This window comes from Salvelinus fontinalis, chromosome 6 (assembly GCF_029448725.1).
Source record: "Salvelinus fontinalis isolate EN_2023a chromosome 6, ASM2944872v1, whole genome shotgun sequence".
Lineage (NCBI taxonomy): Eukaryota > Metazoa > Chordata > Actinopteri > Salmoniformes > Salmonidae > Salvelinus > Salvelinus fontinalis.
The window spans coordinates 34,676,447-34,691,403 of NC_074670.1; the positions used below are offsets into that span (position 1 = coordinate 34,676,447).

The following is a 14,957-nucleotide window of genomic DNA, read 5'->3' on the forward strand; positions in this document are numbered from 1 at the left end:
CACGTCTTTTGACTGGATTACCAATATTGAGAGGCAGGTCCTATGGGCAGGTCTATGCTGAACTAGGAAACTGAATTTGATAAACGAATTAATTCGCGTACTACTAAGCTGTTTTTTCAATCCACAATGGCGGAAGGAGGAGAAGATATCGATTTGGTCGAGGATATAATTATAACGCCATTCTCAAGACGAACTTTTCAAGAAAAGTTAGACATTGTAAGGAGAGGTCGCCCAACGCCGACATCTAAATGTATAGTGTCTAGAGCCATGGCATCATAATGATGGTAATAAGAGGTGGATTAATTCGGGTGGGACTGTGTAGGACCTCACTGAAGGCCCCAGGCCCACGGCACGCCACTGGGAAATCCACAGTTGTAGTCACAAGGCACCAAAACGGAAGAAAACGGACTGAAACAAGGAGGGACTACCAGAATTTGTCCAATAAGAAACACTTGTTTTTGTTTGTTGCGAATCATTTCTGCTACCGTGTGCACTAATGAATATCGACCCAGCCCTGCATGGAGGTGCATTTAGAACTAGCTACGCCATTCAGCCGTACTCCCGTTTTACAGGAGAAGCTGAAAGACAGACCTCTAACATCCAATTAATATATATTTAGAATTATTAAGAAGCCTTTTTAAAATAGTCCTTGTTATTTATTTGTTTCTAAATTGCGCCGCAGCTTCTCCTCATATTCAGGTTTAGGTCACTCTGTGATAGCCTGGTCCCAGCTCTGTTTGTGCTGTCTTGCCAACTCCTATTGTCATTGTTACGCCAAACAAATACAGATCTAGGACCAGGTTAACTGTGATGGGTTTTCCATTACATACCAGACATCAGATATCTTAGCCACTCATGTCTGCCTTTATCTTGTTCAATGCTGTTTGAGTTTAAAGGGACGTAAACACCCAAAATCTAAGTTTGTCAGATACCTCAAAGGGGTCTTCTGTTGAGATAAGTCCATGTCCCAGGCAAGTTTTGTATCCAGCTTTGCCATAATCCAAAATGGAATTGCAGTGCTTATCTTTTCCATTAATTTGGGGTTAAGGCATATTAGCTGGATCTACACCACCAATGGCAAAGGATGTGCATTCATCTTGACAGAAGATTACTTTTGTGGTCTAAAAATATCGGGACAAATTTTATGACCTTTTTAATAATTATTTTGTTCTCTTTACTTTGCCTTGTATGATTTACTGCTATGCACAATTAGCTTTCCAGTGTTGTGAATATTCTCTTTTTATCTATGCCAAAACCAATGCAAATGTCACTCTGCACTAATCATGTAGGAGATGCATTATTGTATTCTATTCTATTCAGTTTAATCTTATGAATATGTGTTCCATATTTTTACATTTTGATTTACAAGATACTTTTGTATGTAGGTGGTGAACGAAACGTATATATAACCTCCACTCAGGCTTGTCTCTCAGGAATCACAAATCTGAAAACTCAGGGAATACTTCAGATTTTTTCAAAGGTTTGGAAGGGGCTATGGATGGGATTGGGGTGCAATGTTTCTCTATATTAGTTGTATGTGTGCAGTGAAAGACAAGGGAGTGTTCTGGTGCCAAATCAAAATGCATGACAATAAAATGGTAGAGGGCCCCTGGGTCCAGTTTTGAATGTCTCGACATAACAGTAAAACTCTCTTTTCTCTAATCCGCACAAAATGCTTTAAAATGCCAGTTAATCATGAAGAATAAAACAAATTCTTAGAGTATCCTTAAAACTAGTCTTAAAATGTTTTGACATGTGAGACTATATGAGTTATTACACACAATATTATATACTCATACCTTGTCAACATATCTAATACCACACCTGCTGATGTTCTCGATTATTTTGCCCTACATAATAAGAATATGCCATGGTAGGCCTGTAATATTCCTCTATTATTGTATTTTTCCCTTTATAATTGTTGTTGATGGGGAATTTAGGAGAATATTGTTACCATATTAAGGGATTGGGGCTAGTAGTATTACACACATTGGGATTGTCTCGTCTCAATACGTGGCTAAAACATGGTATTTTAGACTATCAATGACTAATGTGACTATCCCAGATTGTTGTTATTGGGTAATGGGATATATTATTTTCCAAGTCACACTGTTTAAGTAAGTGATACATGTTTTAACTCAGGATTTTGTCACGTAAAAAAATGTGGTGAAAGCACATGGCCATTGATTCAGTCATGTGTGGCTATAACGCACATAGAACATCTGTGTATAATAAGAGTCAAGTTTTTTAAATGAACATTTGTACTTGCCTGGTTTAGAAAATGTTGCAGTATGAATGTGAATGAATGCTGATTGCTACTGATGACCTACCTACATGTATACTCTTCCCGTTAAAAAAGAGACACACACCCACGTGTATTTTGCTCATCTCTGGTTAGTAAGCCATCTGATGATTAAATTACATCAGAGTTGTTTCACAATGTATCACTCTCTACTATCTCTCAAATTCTCCACTGTGGACTGATGAAAAGTAATATTACTCATTTCTGCAGAGGTCATTGCTTAGATCATAACACTGTTTCACTGTTCTGGACTAGTAGAAATAAGCAATGCAAGTGCCAAACTGAATGAATATAATGTAAACAAAACTATGTTGTACCTCAATAACTACATCAGCTAAATTAGTATCTTGTATGGCACAGCTAAAGTTTTTTTTGAACCATGTGTGTTTGAGCAAAACTGTTTTAGCTCAACCTATTTGGACTCCCCATTGATGTGTTGTTGTCACATTGTGATTTGATTGTTGGTTGTTAGATGGGTTAGATGTATCTTAAAAGGCAAAGTACTGAGTATATTATTATGTCCTCGGGGTTACATGGAAACCACAGAAAAACATATAGGCTACTGCATACACAAGTGACCCGTGTGTCATGTTTATGCTTTTTGTGCCATTACATCAGTTGTGATCATAGGCCATTTGATGCAGTGGTGTGGTATCTATGGGGGATGTTGCCTGTCATTTCCAAAGAATGTGCATTTATTATACTGAGGAATGTATCAATGTTTACTGCCATAAACCTTTGGCTCTTGGACCATATAATCTTATGCTCGGGTATTTCAAGCACCTCAGGAAACTGGGGTGATTGGTTGGATTTGTTATTCACTTCCTCAATTCGTGAAATGGTGTGAAGCATGCATTCCAAAAAAAAACTGTGACTAACAGTTTACTGATTTGTGAAGATACGATTTCCTACTAGTTAATAATAAACATCTGCCACTATTCAATGTGTTTCCTGTTGTAGTTTTTTCTCCCAATGTATATGTTGTTAACACATTCTTTAGAATAAAAGTTTTGTCCAGCCTCTGATTATTTGCATTAAATGGTTGAAAACTGTTCCGCATTCATCCGCTACGGGCAGTCTACTCTTGTTTATACTCTGACCAGAGTATGTCAGCAGAGCGATAGAAAAAAGGTCAGCTCTGCTCTACTTTATGCAAGTTGTACGCAGCCACAGCCGCGGTTAACCAATTAGGTGAGGAGCAGGTGTTTGTTTGAAAATCTTACTTTCACGAAACATAGTTCCGCCTGTCATTAATTCCGGGCAAACACAACCAAAAGAAGATGGAGGAAAGCCAGTCATCGCTGTGTCTGGTTTTCCAATTCTATATGATTTTGCTTTGCTAGAATACAGAGACAATATCAGAAGGTCAATGGTATGGAGGAGGATTGCAGAGATTGTTGGTGTTGATGCTGGGTGAAGAGAGATTTGCACAACATTGTTTGCTTGTGCTGCTAGCTAGCTATGACCATCAAGCAACCTAAACCTCAAAACTGTGATCAAATCCACCATTTGTGAATGTGTTGAGTAAATGAAATTGTGAAATGTGCCCACCAAAGGATAGAAATCAGCAGTAACATGTATTATAACATTGTAAATGATACACTAAGCATTAATTTCCCATGTAATATGCTACTAATTGGATTATGGTATTTTAACATTATGATTCTCATATAAACTCAGCAAAAAAAGGATTGTCCCTTTTTCATGACCCTGTCTTTCAAAGATAATTAGTAAAAATCCAAATAACTTCAGATCTTCATTGTAAAGGGTTTAAACACTGTTTCCCATGCTTGTTCAATTAACCATAAACAATTAATGAACATGCAACTGTGGAACGGTCCTTAAGACACTAACAGCTTACAGACGGTAGTTCAATTAAGGTCACAGTTATGACAACTTAGGACACAAAAAAAGGCCTTTCTACTGACTCTGAAAAACACCAGAGGAAAGATGCCCAGGGTCCTTGCTCATCTGCGTGAATGTGCCTTAGGCATGCTGCAAGGAGGCATGAGGACTACAGATGTGGCCCGGGCAATAAATTGCAATGTCCGTACTGTGAGACGCCTAAGACAGCGCTACAGGGAGACAGGACGGACAGCTGATCGTCCTCGCAGTGGAAGACCACGTGTAACAACACCTGCACAAGATCGGTACATCCGAACATCACACCTACGGGACAGGTACAGGATGGCAACAACAACTGCCCGATTTACACCAGGAACGCACAATCCCTCCATCAGTGCTCAGACTGTCCGCAATAGGCTAAGAGAGGCTGGACTGAGGGCTTGTAGGCCTGTTGTAAGGCAGGTCCTCACCAGACATCACTAGCAACAACGTTGCCTATGGGCACAAACCCACCGTCGCTGGACCAGACAGGACTGGCAAAAAGTGCTTTTCACTGACGAGTCGCAGTTTTGTCTCACCAGGCGTGATGGTCGGATTCGCGATTATCGTCGAAGGAATGAGCGTTACACTGAGGCCTGTACTCTGGAGCGGGATCGATTTGGAGGTGGAGGGTCCGTCATGGTCTGGGGCAGTGTGTCACAACATCATTATTGGACTGAGCTTGTTGTCATTGCAGGCAATCTCAATGCAGTGCGTTACAGGGAAGACATCCTCCTCCCTCATGTGGTACCCTTGCTGCAGGCTCATCCTGACATGACCCTCCAGCATGACAATGCCACCAGCCATACTGCTCGTTCTGTGAGTGATTTCCAGATACTGGTGTGGCCTGTTACTTTTTATTTTGACCCCCCCCCCCCCCACGTGTCTGTGGAACTTGTTCAGTTTATGTCTCAGTTGTTGAGTCTTGTTATGTTCATACAAATATTTACACATGTTAAGTTTGCTGAAAATAAACGCAGTTTATTTATTTATTATAGGTTATTGCTCTTTCATTATGCTTGTGTCATGACTTATGGTTATAGCTCACTTCCTGTAAAATACACAGGCCTACTTGCACACGAATGGGTACTTTGGGTAAAGGATATTAAGGCTTTGCAAATATATTTTTACCCACCATCAACATCTCTGCAATCCTCCTCCATGTCACTGAGCTGATTTTGTCTCTGTATTCTAAAATCCATAGATAGCAAGCCTCACCAGACAGCTTCAGTCCATATCGAATGTACAGGATGAAGTTAAGGGTCTGCAAGGACATGCGATTTCTAAGTTTGCTTTTTACCACACTCATCTGGCTGAATACTCTCTCGACTTCAGCATTCGAGTGTGGCAAGGACAACACAGACACAGCAGCCATGGCAGTTATGTGAACCCATTTAGCAGCTTATCATAATGATAGAGGAAAGCACATAAAATCGTCAGACTCCAGTCACCCAAGTCATAGACTGTTTTCTCTGCTACCGCATGGCAAGTGTTACCGGAGCGCTAACTCTATGACCAAAAGGCTCCTTAACAGCTTCTACCCCCAAGCCATAAGAATGCTGAACAATTAATCAAATGGCCACCGGACTATTACATTGACCCCCCCTTCATTTGTTTTGTACACTGCTGCTTCTCGTTGTTTATTATCTATGCATAATCACTTCACCCCTGCCTACATATACAAATTACCTCAACTAACCTGTACCCCTGCACACTGACTCGGTACCGGTACCCCCTGTATATAGCCTTGTTATTGTTATGTTATTATGTTGCTTTTTATTACTTTACATTTTTTACTTTAGTTTAACGCTTCTTGAACGGCACTGTTGGTTAAGGGCTTGTTAGTAAGCATTTCACTGTAAGGTCTACACTTGTTGTATTCGGCGCATGTGACAAATAAAGTTTGATTTGATATGCATCACCAATGCAGCCATAGGCCTACAGTATGATGGCATATCTGGCCTAATGGGCATGTGCAATCAATGTGCCCCTTGTCATTGTACATCTGAAGCAGAGAATAGCTAAACTCACACATCATTTGCATATTGATGAGCTAGCTATATGTTCTCCATTTAAAATGATAGAAGTAGCTCATGTATATGAGGCTAACCATAAACCAGATTTTCTCCATGATTTTTCTGACATTAAATTGTTTATGCAAATCCAACCCTTATATTCTAGGTATGGTACTGTACCTGAAAATAAGGAGCTGGCAATTTATAGTTCAAGGAAAAATATCAAAAAGGGAAATAATGTGGCGTGGGGAGTGTTGTAATTCTACCTTGTTCATTTGCAGAGAATGATTTTAGAATACAGAGACCAAATCAGAAGGTCAGTGGCATAGAGGAGGATTGCAGAGATATTGGTGTTGATGGCCACAATTTACCCAGAGTAACCATTCATGTGCATGTGATGTAGGCCTATGTATTTTACAGGAAGTGAGCTATAACCATCAGTCATGACACAAGTATAATGAAAGAGCAATAAAGTATAATATATGAGAATCATAATGTTAAGATACCATAATTCAATTGATAGCATATTTACATGGGAAATGCATGCTTACTGTATCATTTACAATGTTATAATGTGTGTTTTCTGATTTCTGTCCATTGGTGGGCACATTTCACAATTTAATTTACTCAACACATTCATAAACGGTGGCTTTGATCACAGTGTTGAGGTTTAGGTTGTTTGATGTTCACTGCGAGCTAGCAGCACAAGCAAACATTGTGCAAATCTCTCTTCACCCAGCATCAACACCAACAATCTCCGCCATGCCATTGACCTTGTGATATTGTGTCTGTATTCTAGCAAAGCAAAATCACATAGAATTGGAAAACCAGACATAGCGATGATTTGCTTTGATCCATCTTTTCTAGTTGCGCTTGCCCATAACTAACGACAGGCGGAACTGTGTTACATGAGGAATCTTCTGCTACTCACCTGCTTGGTTAACCGCAGCGGTAGCAGCGTGAAATGTACATAACGTCGAGCAGAGCGCCGCTCTTGCGCATTGCTCTTCTTGCTCCTGTTGAAAATTAATGGGGGCGGTACTTTGTCTGGCGAATTCGGAAGTGGTGGGACCACTGCTTGACTCTGGCATGCCAAGGGTTAATCCAAGATGGCCGGGTTTACGGGTTCATGCTTTTTGTGTTTCAAAATGAAGGTGTCACGTATCGCATCGTTATTATGTAAAAGAACCGAGGTGAGGAGGCATACAGTATGTAGAACATTCACCAGTGGATCCACCACCCGACAACAACAGCTATCAACCCCGAGGGGTAGTATTTGTAGGTATTCAACTGAATCTTCAATCAATGGTTGTACGGCCCTGTTGTACAGAAACCACGGCGACCCGTCTCAAGTTGTTCAGTAAGAATGTTAGCTATGTTAAAATATTGAGTACTGTGTACCATTGAGTCTGGGTGTAAGTGCAATGCTGCCGTGGCGTGCTGTCGTAGTAGCAGATGTATCTGAAGAGAGAATCCAGAGGCTTCAAATGTGTCTTGTGTGTTTTTACAGGTTGGAGAGCATGGAGCTTCCCTCTGTTGGTGCTAAGAGTGTCCTTGTAAAATTGTTGGCAGCCCCCATCAACCCTTCTGACATAAACATGATCCAAGGTAAAAAGGAAAGGGGAAAAAAACAACACTGGTGAAAGGTACACACATAATTATATTTATTGTTGAGTTCCTATCATGAGTTAACTGGATCGAGATCAAATTGATCCTAACTATAGTTGTTTTATATCTAAAGCCAATGTCAATATTTGGTCCTGCAGGTTCCTATGCCATCCTACCTGACCTTCCAGCAGTAGGAGGAAATGAGGGGGTGGCCCAGATCCTGGAAGTGGGCAGCCAGGTGAAAGCACTCAGACCAGGGGACTGGGTGATCCCAAGAGATGCTGGATTAGGTAAATTAGTACTTTAATGCTCATGAGATACTACTGAGCTGAAATATCTATCTAGGTTTACATTCAAGCCCTTTCAATGGCCCTTCATGCTTTAGAGTCCAGGGGCCTCATTTATAAACCATGTGAATCTACTAAATAGACCACAAAGCACGCATGCTCCAGCTTTCATGCTAAAGCTGCCATTTATTAAACCTGAACTAGATGTGAAAATGTGTTCACCTTCCTGCAAACTTTAGACCGTACGTACGCGCAGTTTCTAGTGGTTGAAGAGTTGTGTTGTAAGTAGATTCAAATTTTGTGCAAATGGGAGATATGAGGGACAGACTTATTTATAACAATAAACAGGTTAAAAAGAGAGAAAATATATTTTGTTTCTTTGCATTTTAAAATAATTAGAAATAGGTATCCATTTCCTAGGCCATTATTTATTTAATTTCCATTATCATTTTATAATAAATTCTTCACCTTTTCTGTGATGGTTTTATACTTACTAGGTAGCATAGGCCTACAACAAGGATACCATTCGTCCCATTTCATTTAATTGGACCCACTTCACAGTAGTAAAACAGATAAGGTAATTTAAATATTTTGCTGTATGCCATCCGGTCCGGAGCACAGTTTATTAATGGTGGAACAGACAGTTGTAGATTACTTCTGTAGCTTACGTCTGAATACTGTAATTTCACATTTCTTGAGTAGACAATATCATGCGCATCTCTCATTTAATTGGGCCTATACTAACGAGCGTTAGTGAGGTTTGGGCACTGATGTTGGGCGATTTAGACCTGGATCAACCCCATCTAACAACTTTCATTCCAGATGTCCCTTCACTGGAACTAAGGGGCCTATCCCGAACCATGAAAAAACAGCCCCAGACCATTAATATATCCTCCACCAAACTTTACATTTGGCACTATGCTTTCAGGCAGGTAGCGTTCACCTGGCATCCGCCAAACCCAGATTCATCCGTCGGACTGCCAGATGGTGAAGTGTGATTCATCATTCCAGAGAACATGTTTCCACTGCTCCGGAGTCCAATGGCAGCGAGCTTTACACCACTCCAGCCGATGCTTGTCATTGCGCATTGGTGGTTTTAGGCTGGTGTGCGGCTGCTTGGCCATGGAAACCCGTTTCATGAAGCTCCCGACAAATAGTTATTGTGCTGCCATTGCTTCGAGGCAGTTTGGAACTCGGTAGGGAGTGTTGCAACCAAGAACAGATCATTTTTACGCGCTTCAGCACTCAGCGTTCCTGCTCTGTGAGTTTGTGGCCGACCACTTTGCGGCTGAGCTGTTGTTGCTCCTAGACGTTTCCACTTCACAATAACAGCACTTACAGCTGACCGGGGCAGCTCCAGCAGGGCAGATATTTGACGAACTGACTTGTTGGAAAGGTGACATCCTATGACGGTGCCACGTTGAAAGTGACTGAGCTCTTCAGTAAGGCCATTCTACTACCAATATTTGTATATGGAGATTGCATGGCTGTGTGCTAGATTTTATACACCTGTCAGCAACTGTTGTCGCTGAAATAGCTGAATCCACTAATTTGAAGGGGTGTCCACATACTTTTGTATATATATATATATATATATATATATATATATATAGTGTATGATTTATGTTTATATGAAATTGTCTACGCAATAAATTTCACATTACAGTACTCAGGCGTAGCCTACAAACGTCAATAGAAAATGTGAACCGTCTGTTCTACCGTTAAACTGCGTTTCAGATTGTATCGCACTATTTACTACTGTGAAGTGGGTCCAATTAAATTATGGGACAAATGGTTGTCTATCCTAACTTGTGTGTAGGTCTATAGGCTATCTTGCGAATAGTCTATGAAACCGTCAGTCACAGAAGGTGAGGACTTTATTCTGTATTGATAATGGAAATGAAAAAAAGCATAGAATATACAGTGTGCCTACTTGTAATTATTTTAGCGTGCAAAGATAAATTGGTTTACACTCTTCTCACTAACCGCAAATGATTGCATCGTGTTACTATATTTCGCTAGGCCTACCTGTTTTTTTTTGTGATGAATAAGAGTGTCATCATATTACGCATTTGCACAAGGCTACTACTAGGCTACTCATGCCTTCTTGCAATGCAATACTTTAACCACTAGAAACTGTGCATATGCATGGTCTAAAGTTTGCAGGAGGATGAGTACATTTTCATGTGAAGTTCAGTTTTTATAAATGCCAACTTTTGCGTGAACTGGCGCACTTATGTTTTGGGACATATTTTGTGCCCACGCAATGTTTATAAATTAGGCCCCAGGGCCTTATTCATTAGGGTGGGGCACACATTATTAAAACGTTTTCCAAAGGAAAATGGAAACAAGTACTTGGACAAGTTTAGGTGGTCCCTCCCTGTTTCAGTCCGTTTTCTTCTATTTGGTTCCTAATGAATACGACCTCGTCCTTTTCTCTCTCTCTGAACAGGGACGTGGAGGACAGCAGCGGTTTTAGCTGAAGACGATGTGATCTCTCTGCCCAATGACATCCCCCTGTTCTCTGCAGCCACACTGGGGGTTAACCCCTGCACTGCCTTTAGGATGCTCTCTGACTTTGAGGAGCTGAAACCAGGTGTGCTAAGTTCACCATTTCAACAAGTTGATGCCAAGCTAGCTGTTACCCCCCCCCTCCCCCCTTATACCCTTCCAATACCTTTTTCACGCTACTGCGCTAAGCCGAACAGTGCTATATGATTCTGGCCTTGTTAATCATCATCCACCTAAGTTGCTGGAAAGGAACATGTGAAACTAAATTGTCAGGTTCGGGTTGGCCCAATAGTGTTAAAAGGATACAAGTGAGCTTCAGTCTTTTAAACAGAACCTAACTTTCCTTCATCACACTACACTGTATAATATGTTTATTGCACTGCCTTTTGCATGCGAGTTCATTCCAGGTGACACAGTGATCCAGAATGCAGCCAACAGTGGTGTGGGCCAGGCTGTCATACAGATCGCTGCTGCAAGGGGGATCCAAACCATCAACGTGGTCAGAGACAGGTAAATCCAAACGGCCAGTTTCGTATTCATCAGGGCACGCAACTATAAATCTTTTGCAACAGAAAATTTGTGTTTCTTATGGGGTCAAGTCCAGGTAGTCGCTCGACTCCCTCCCTGTTTCAGTCTGATTTCTTCGCTTTGGTGCCAAATGAATAGAGCCAATGCATACTGCACTAAGCTACATTTCAAAAAGGGAACATCTGTGAATTAGTGACTGATTAAGAATTTGACCTTTCAGCAGCTGAAGTAAAACCATTTGAGGGGGGGGGGGGGGGGGGGGGGTTTCAGCTCTAATGATAACATGGGGTTATCAGCTGGAAATAATGAAAAGAGTACTTGTACTAGACCAGGGTTGTTGTAAGTAACTCACTGTCATAATATAGCCTACTGCCCTAATAAAGTGATGTGTATGTGCGAGAGAGACTGATATAGAAAATTCCGTAGAGCAGTGATTATATTAAGCAAGGGTGCGTATTCAAGAAGGCCCGTGTTGAAGAACTGCATGTACTTGTGTGTCCCTTTTCACAGGCCAGACCTCACACAGCTTATTGACAGGCTGAAGGCTATGGGCGCCAGTCATGTGATCAAAGAGGAGACCCTGAGGCGGCATGAAATGAAGGAACTTTTCAAGGTCTGTGGATATCAACACTGCTCTGAGGGCCAAATTCTGATAATGATTTTTCCTTGGATGTAAATTCACTATTTAACTTCCTTATAGACCTGTCCAAGGCCTAAGCTGGCACTGAACGGAGTTGGGGGGAAAAGTGCAACAGAACTCCTCCGTCACTTACAGTAAGTATTCAGGTGACTGAATTGAACCTTCTTTGTTGCCATAGCTTGGATGTTTTGAGATTCAAGTGGATTTGATATCTGATCAAGTAAATAGCCCACCCCCACAAACTTTTTCAGGGTTGGAGGGTCGATGGTGACGTATGGAGGGATGGCCAAGCAGCCAGTCACTGTTCCTGTGGTAAGACTGCTACTTCCTGTAATACTACCCTTTTTCTACCATGTTCCTCTAGGAACTAGTTCAACAGACTGTTTTCTCTCTCCCTCTCACAAACATGGCGATAGTTTTTAAATGCTAATACCTATGGAAACCACTTGTGAGTTGTACATACTTACAAGAAATATGATTGTCTGTCCTCTCCCCAGAGTGCCCTGATCTTCAAAAATGTGAAAGTCAAAGGGTTCTGGGTCACCCAGTGGAAGAGAACCCACTCTCAGGGTGAGCCAGATACAGTACACACACACAAAATATGTAGGAGGCTGGAGAGACAGATCTTTGCTCTGCATTTCTCACATGCCATTATAGTGGGTCCAAGCTATGAGTGAGTCACATGGTACCTTTCATTTTGTCCCTCTGAATGTCAAGTATTAAATGTTACTTTCAATAGCCTGCCGGTATGATGCTTTATAACCTGTTATATGGATGAGTTTGCATGTACGAGCTTCTATAATGTCTTTATAATAAGGCTTATAATATGTTATGTCTGTATATTTCTGTCTCCCCAGAGGAGGGGGCCTTACGGGGAATGCTGGATGAGCTCTGCTCCCTGATCCGCCAGGGAAAGCTGACCGCACCTGCCTGTTCCGAGGTAGGCCTCCAAGACTTCCGGAAAGCACTGGACACTGCCATGCAGCCGTTCACCTCAGCCAAACAGGTCCTGGTCGTGTGACCCCTCTTTTGACCAGCCCCAGCCGTTCTCAGGGTCATGTTCATTAGGTACAACATGGAAGAAAACGGACAGAAACTTAAGGGACTACCTGGACTTGTCCAATAAGAAAGTGTTTTGCACTGGGTGTCCAATTGAATACGACTCTGCATACAAAACGAAGTCTCGGCACGTTCAACGGGTGCATGCCCAAGGCTGCTGCTTCATCGTTGTCGGAAATGCGTTACTCAAGCACACGTTCAATAAATGTGTGTTTGCCGTTATGCGGCTCAAAGTCCACTATATATGTTATCAGCACCACTTTAAGTCATCTTTCCTGACAACAGTTAATGGAAATGATTTCAGAATGGTCATTGATTCCTTGACAACTTGGGTATTGTCTACATGTTTATTTCTCCTGAATGGTAACGTTGTTATATCCTGGTCCCAGATTGGTTTGTGCTGTCTTGGCAACTCCTATGGTTATTACTCTGCAAGACGGCACAAACGGATCTGGGACCAGGCTAATGTGGTTATGCAACACATGGTGTTTCTGGTAAAACACTAAACATTTGGCAAAGATTAAGTTATTTTTAAAGAGTTCAAATTACTTGTTGTATGGACACGAGCAAATACCATCATGATGCGTATTAGACAGGTTTATTGCTTTAAAAACAATAGTGCAGGGTCCAACTAGAGCTGTTACACTGACCTTGTTAAATTCCATGTGAACATTAAGTCGCGGTAACTACTAGGCTTCTCTAAGGTCTGATGTTGCTGATGGTCATTAGTAGTCTACCAAACTTGCTAACTGCCTGGTACTTAGCATTCCATTGTTCCTTTAATCACTCTGACATTGATAAAAATGTGTCAAATCAAACACTTCATAAGAGCCCATGAGCTCATTTTGAGCAACATTTCTATAGGCTATGAAATGGTGTGAGAAAAGAGTTTTGATGGCCTCTAATAAAAAGAGGATCCCATCAGCTTTCTATAGGCTAGGCCTACTATATTTATCAACTTTCCTAATATTAAGCACATTGCTTCGCTTTACAACAGGATTATAGCCTACCTGGCTGGCATGAAAATGAACCACAGGCAAAGCGTCCTCAATTCGCTATTTAAGTGCATAGATGACGTGTATTCTTTTCCCCCCGTGCCTCTGTTGCGAGACAGGTGTATGGTAATGGTCCATTCTATACTGAACAAAATTATAAATGCAACAATTTCAATGATTTACGGAGTTACAGTTCATATAAGGAAGTCAGTCAATTTAAATAAATTAGGCCCCAATCTATGGATTTGACTGGGCAGGAGTGCAGCCATGGGTGGGCATAGATCCACCCACTTGGAAGCCAATCCCACCCACTGGGGAGTTAGGCCCAGCCAATCCGAATGAGTTTTTCCCCACAAAAGGGCTTTATTACAGACAATGTGGCTGGTCTCAGACGATCCCGCAGGTGAAGAAGCGTGAAGTGGAGGTCCTAGGCTGGCGTGGTTACACGTGGTCTGCGGTTGTGAGCCCAGTTGGACATACTGCCAAATTCTCTTAAATGACATTGGAGGTGGCTTATTGTAGAGAAATTAACATGACATTTTCAGGCAACGGCTCCGGTGGACATTCCTGCAGTCAGCATGCTAATTGCACGCTCCCTCAACTTGAGACATCTTTGGCATTGTGTTGTGTAACATTTGTGAGAAATAAGGTTTTTGTGCGTATGGAACATTTCTGGGAGCTTTCATTTCAGCTCAATGAAACTTGGGACTAACACTTCGCATGTTGTGTTTTATATTTTTGTTCAGTGTAAATCAAAACTAGTTTAACACATTATTTAGTATATTTAAAGACAACATTAAGAATAGTCTGATGGGTGACAATATTAGCTTATCACTTGTGAATGGTGTATTAACAATTGTGAATGATGCTCAGAATGTGCAGTAAAGCAAGAAACAGCACACCTCATGTAGCCTAGCCCATAGGCCAATGTGTTTTGATCAGATTTGTATCACAACTAAAGTGGCCAAATAACTTCTTTAATACTAAGCACATTAATTCGCTTTACAACCGATGTAGAGCCTAACTGGCATACATGCTGTAAGTAGGTGGTGCATGAGTTTCAAGTTTGGGGAACATAATTTTCCCCATTAAAAAATGCAACTATATAATAAAGCATTACACACAATA

General features: G+C 41.3%; 1 protein-coding gene across 3 annotated transcripts; it reads left to right on the forward strand.

The window, feature by feature from the left end:
* The first annotated feature begins 7,215 nt into the window (after positions 1 to 7,215).
* Positions 7,216 to 14,957, forward strand: mecr (mitochondrial trans-2-enoyl-CoA reductase). Of its 3 annotated transcripts, none has more exons than XM_055926247.1 (10): positions 7,216 to 7,561; positions 7,712 to 7,809; positions 7,968 to 8,099; positions 10,549 to 10,692; positions 11,015 to 11,117; positions 11,646 to 11,748; positions 11,836 to 11,909; positions 12,027 to 12,087; positions 12,273 to 12,345; positions 12,633 to 14,957. In XM_055926247.1, exons 1-10 carry the CDS (start codon positions 7,311 to 7,313, stop codon positions 12,794 to 12,796), a joined length of 1,203 nt encoding a protein of 400 aa, XP_055782222.1. In that variant the 5' UTR covers positions 7,216 to 7,310; the 3' UTR covers positions 12,797 to 14,957. The 3 variants fall into 3 exon arrangements, with proteins under 3 accessions (XP_055782222.1, XP_055782224.1, XP_055782225.1); XM_055926249.1 differs by having other exon boundaries at positions 7,216 to 7,483; XM_055926250.1 differs by having other exon boundaries at positions 7,391 to 7,479.

What these genes read in the sequence shown, in the direction of transcription:
- mecr (XM_055926247.1), top strand. Translation starts at nt 7,311, where the DNA reads ATGGCCGGGTTTACGGGTTCATGCTTTTTGTGTTTCAAAATGAAGGTG. An exon ending in ATCAACGTGGTCAGAGACAG is followed by an intron (nt 11,118 to 11,645) that starts GTAAATCCAAAC and finishes CCCTTTTCACAG; the next exon opens with GCCAGACCTCACACAGCTTA. An exon ending in AAATGAAGGAACTTTTCAAG is followed by an intron (nt 11,749 to 11,835) that starts GTCTGTGGATAT and finishes ACTTCCTTATAG; the next exon opens with ACCTGTCCAAGGCCTAAGCT.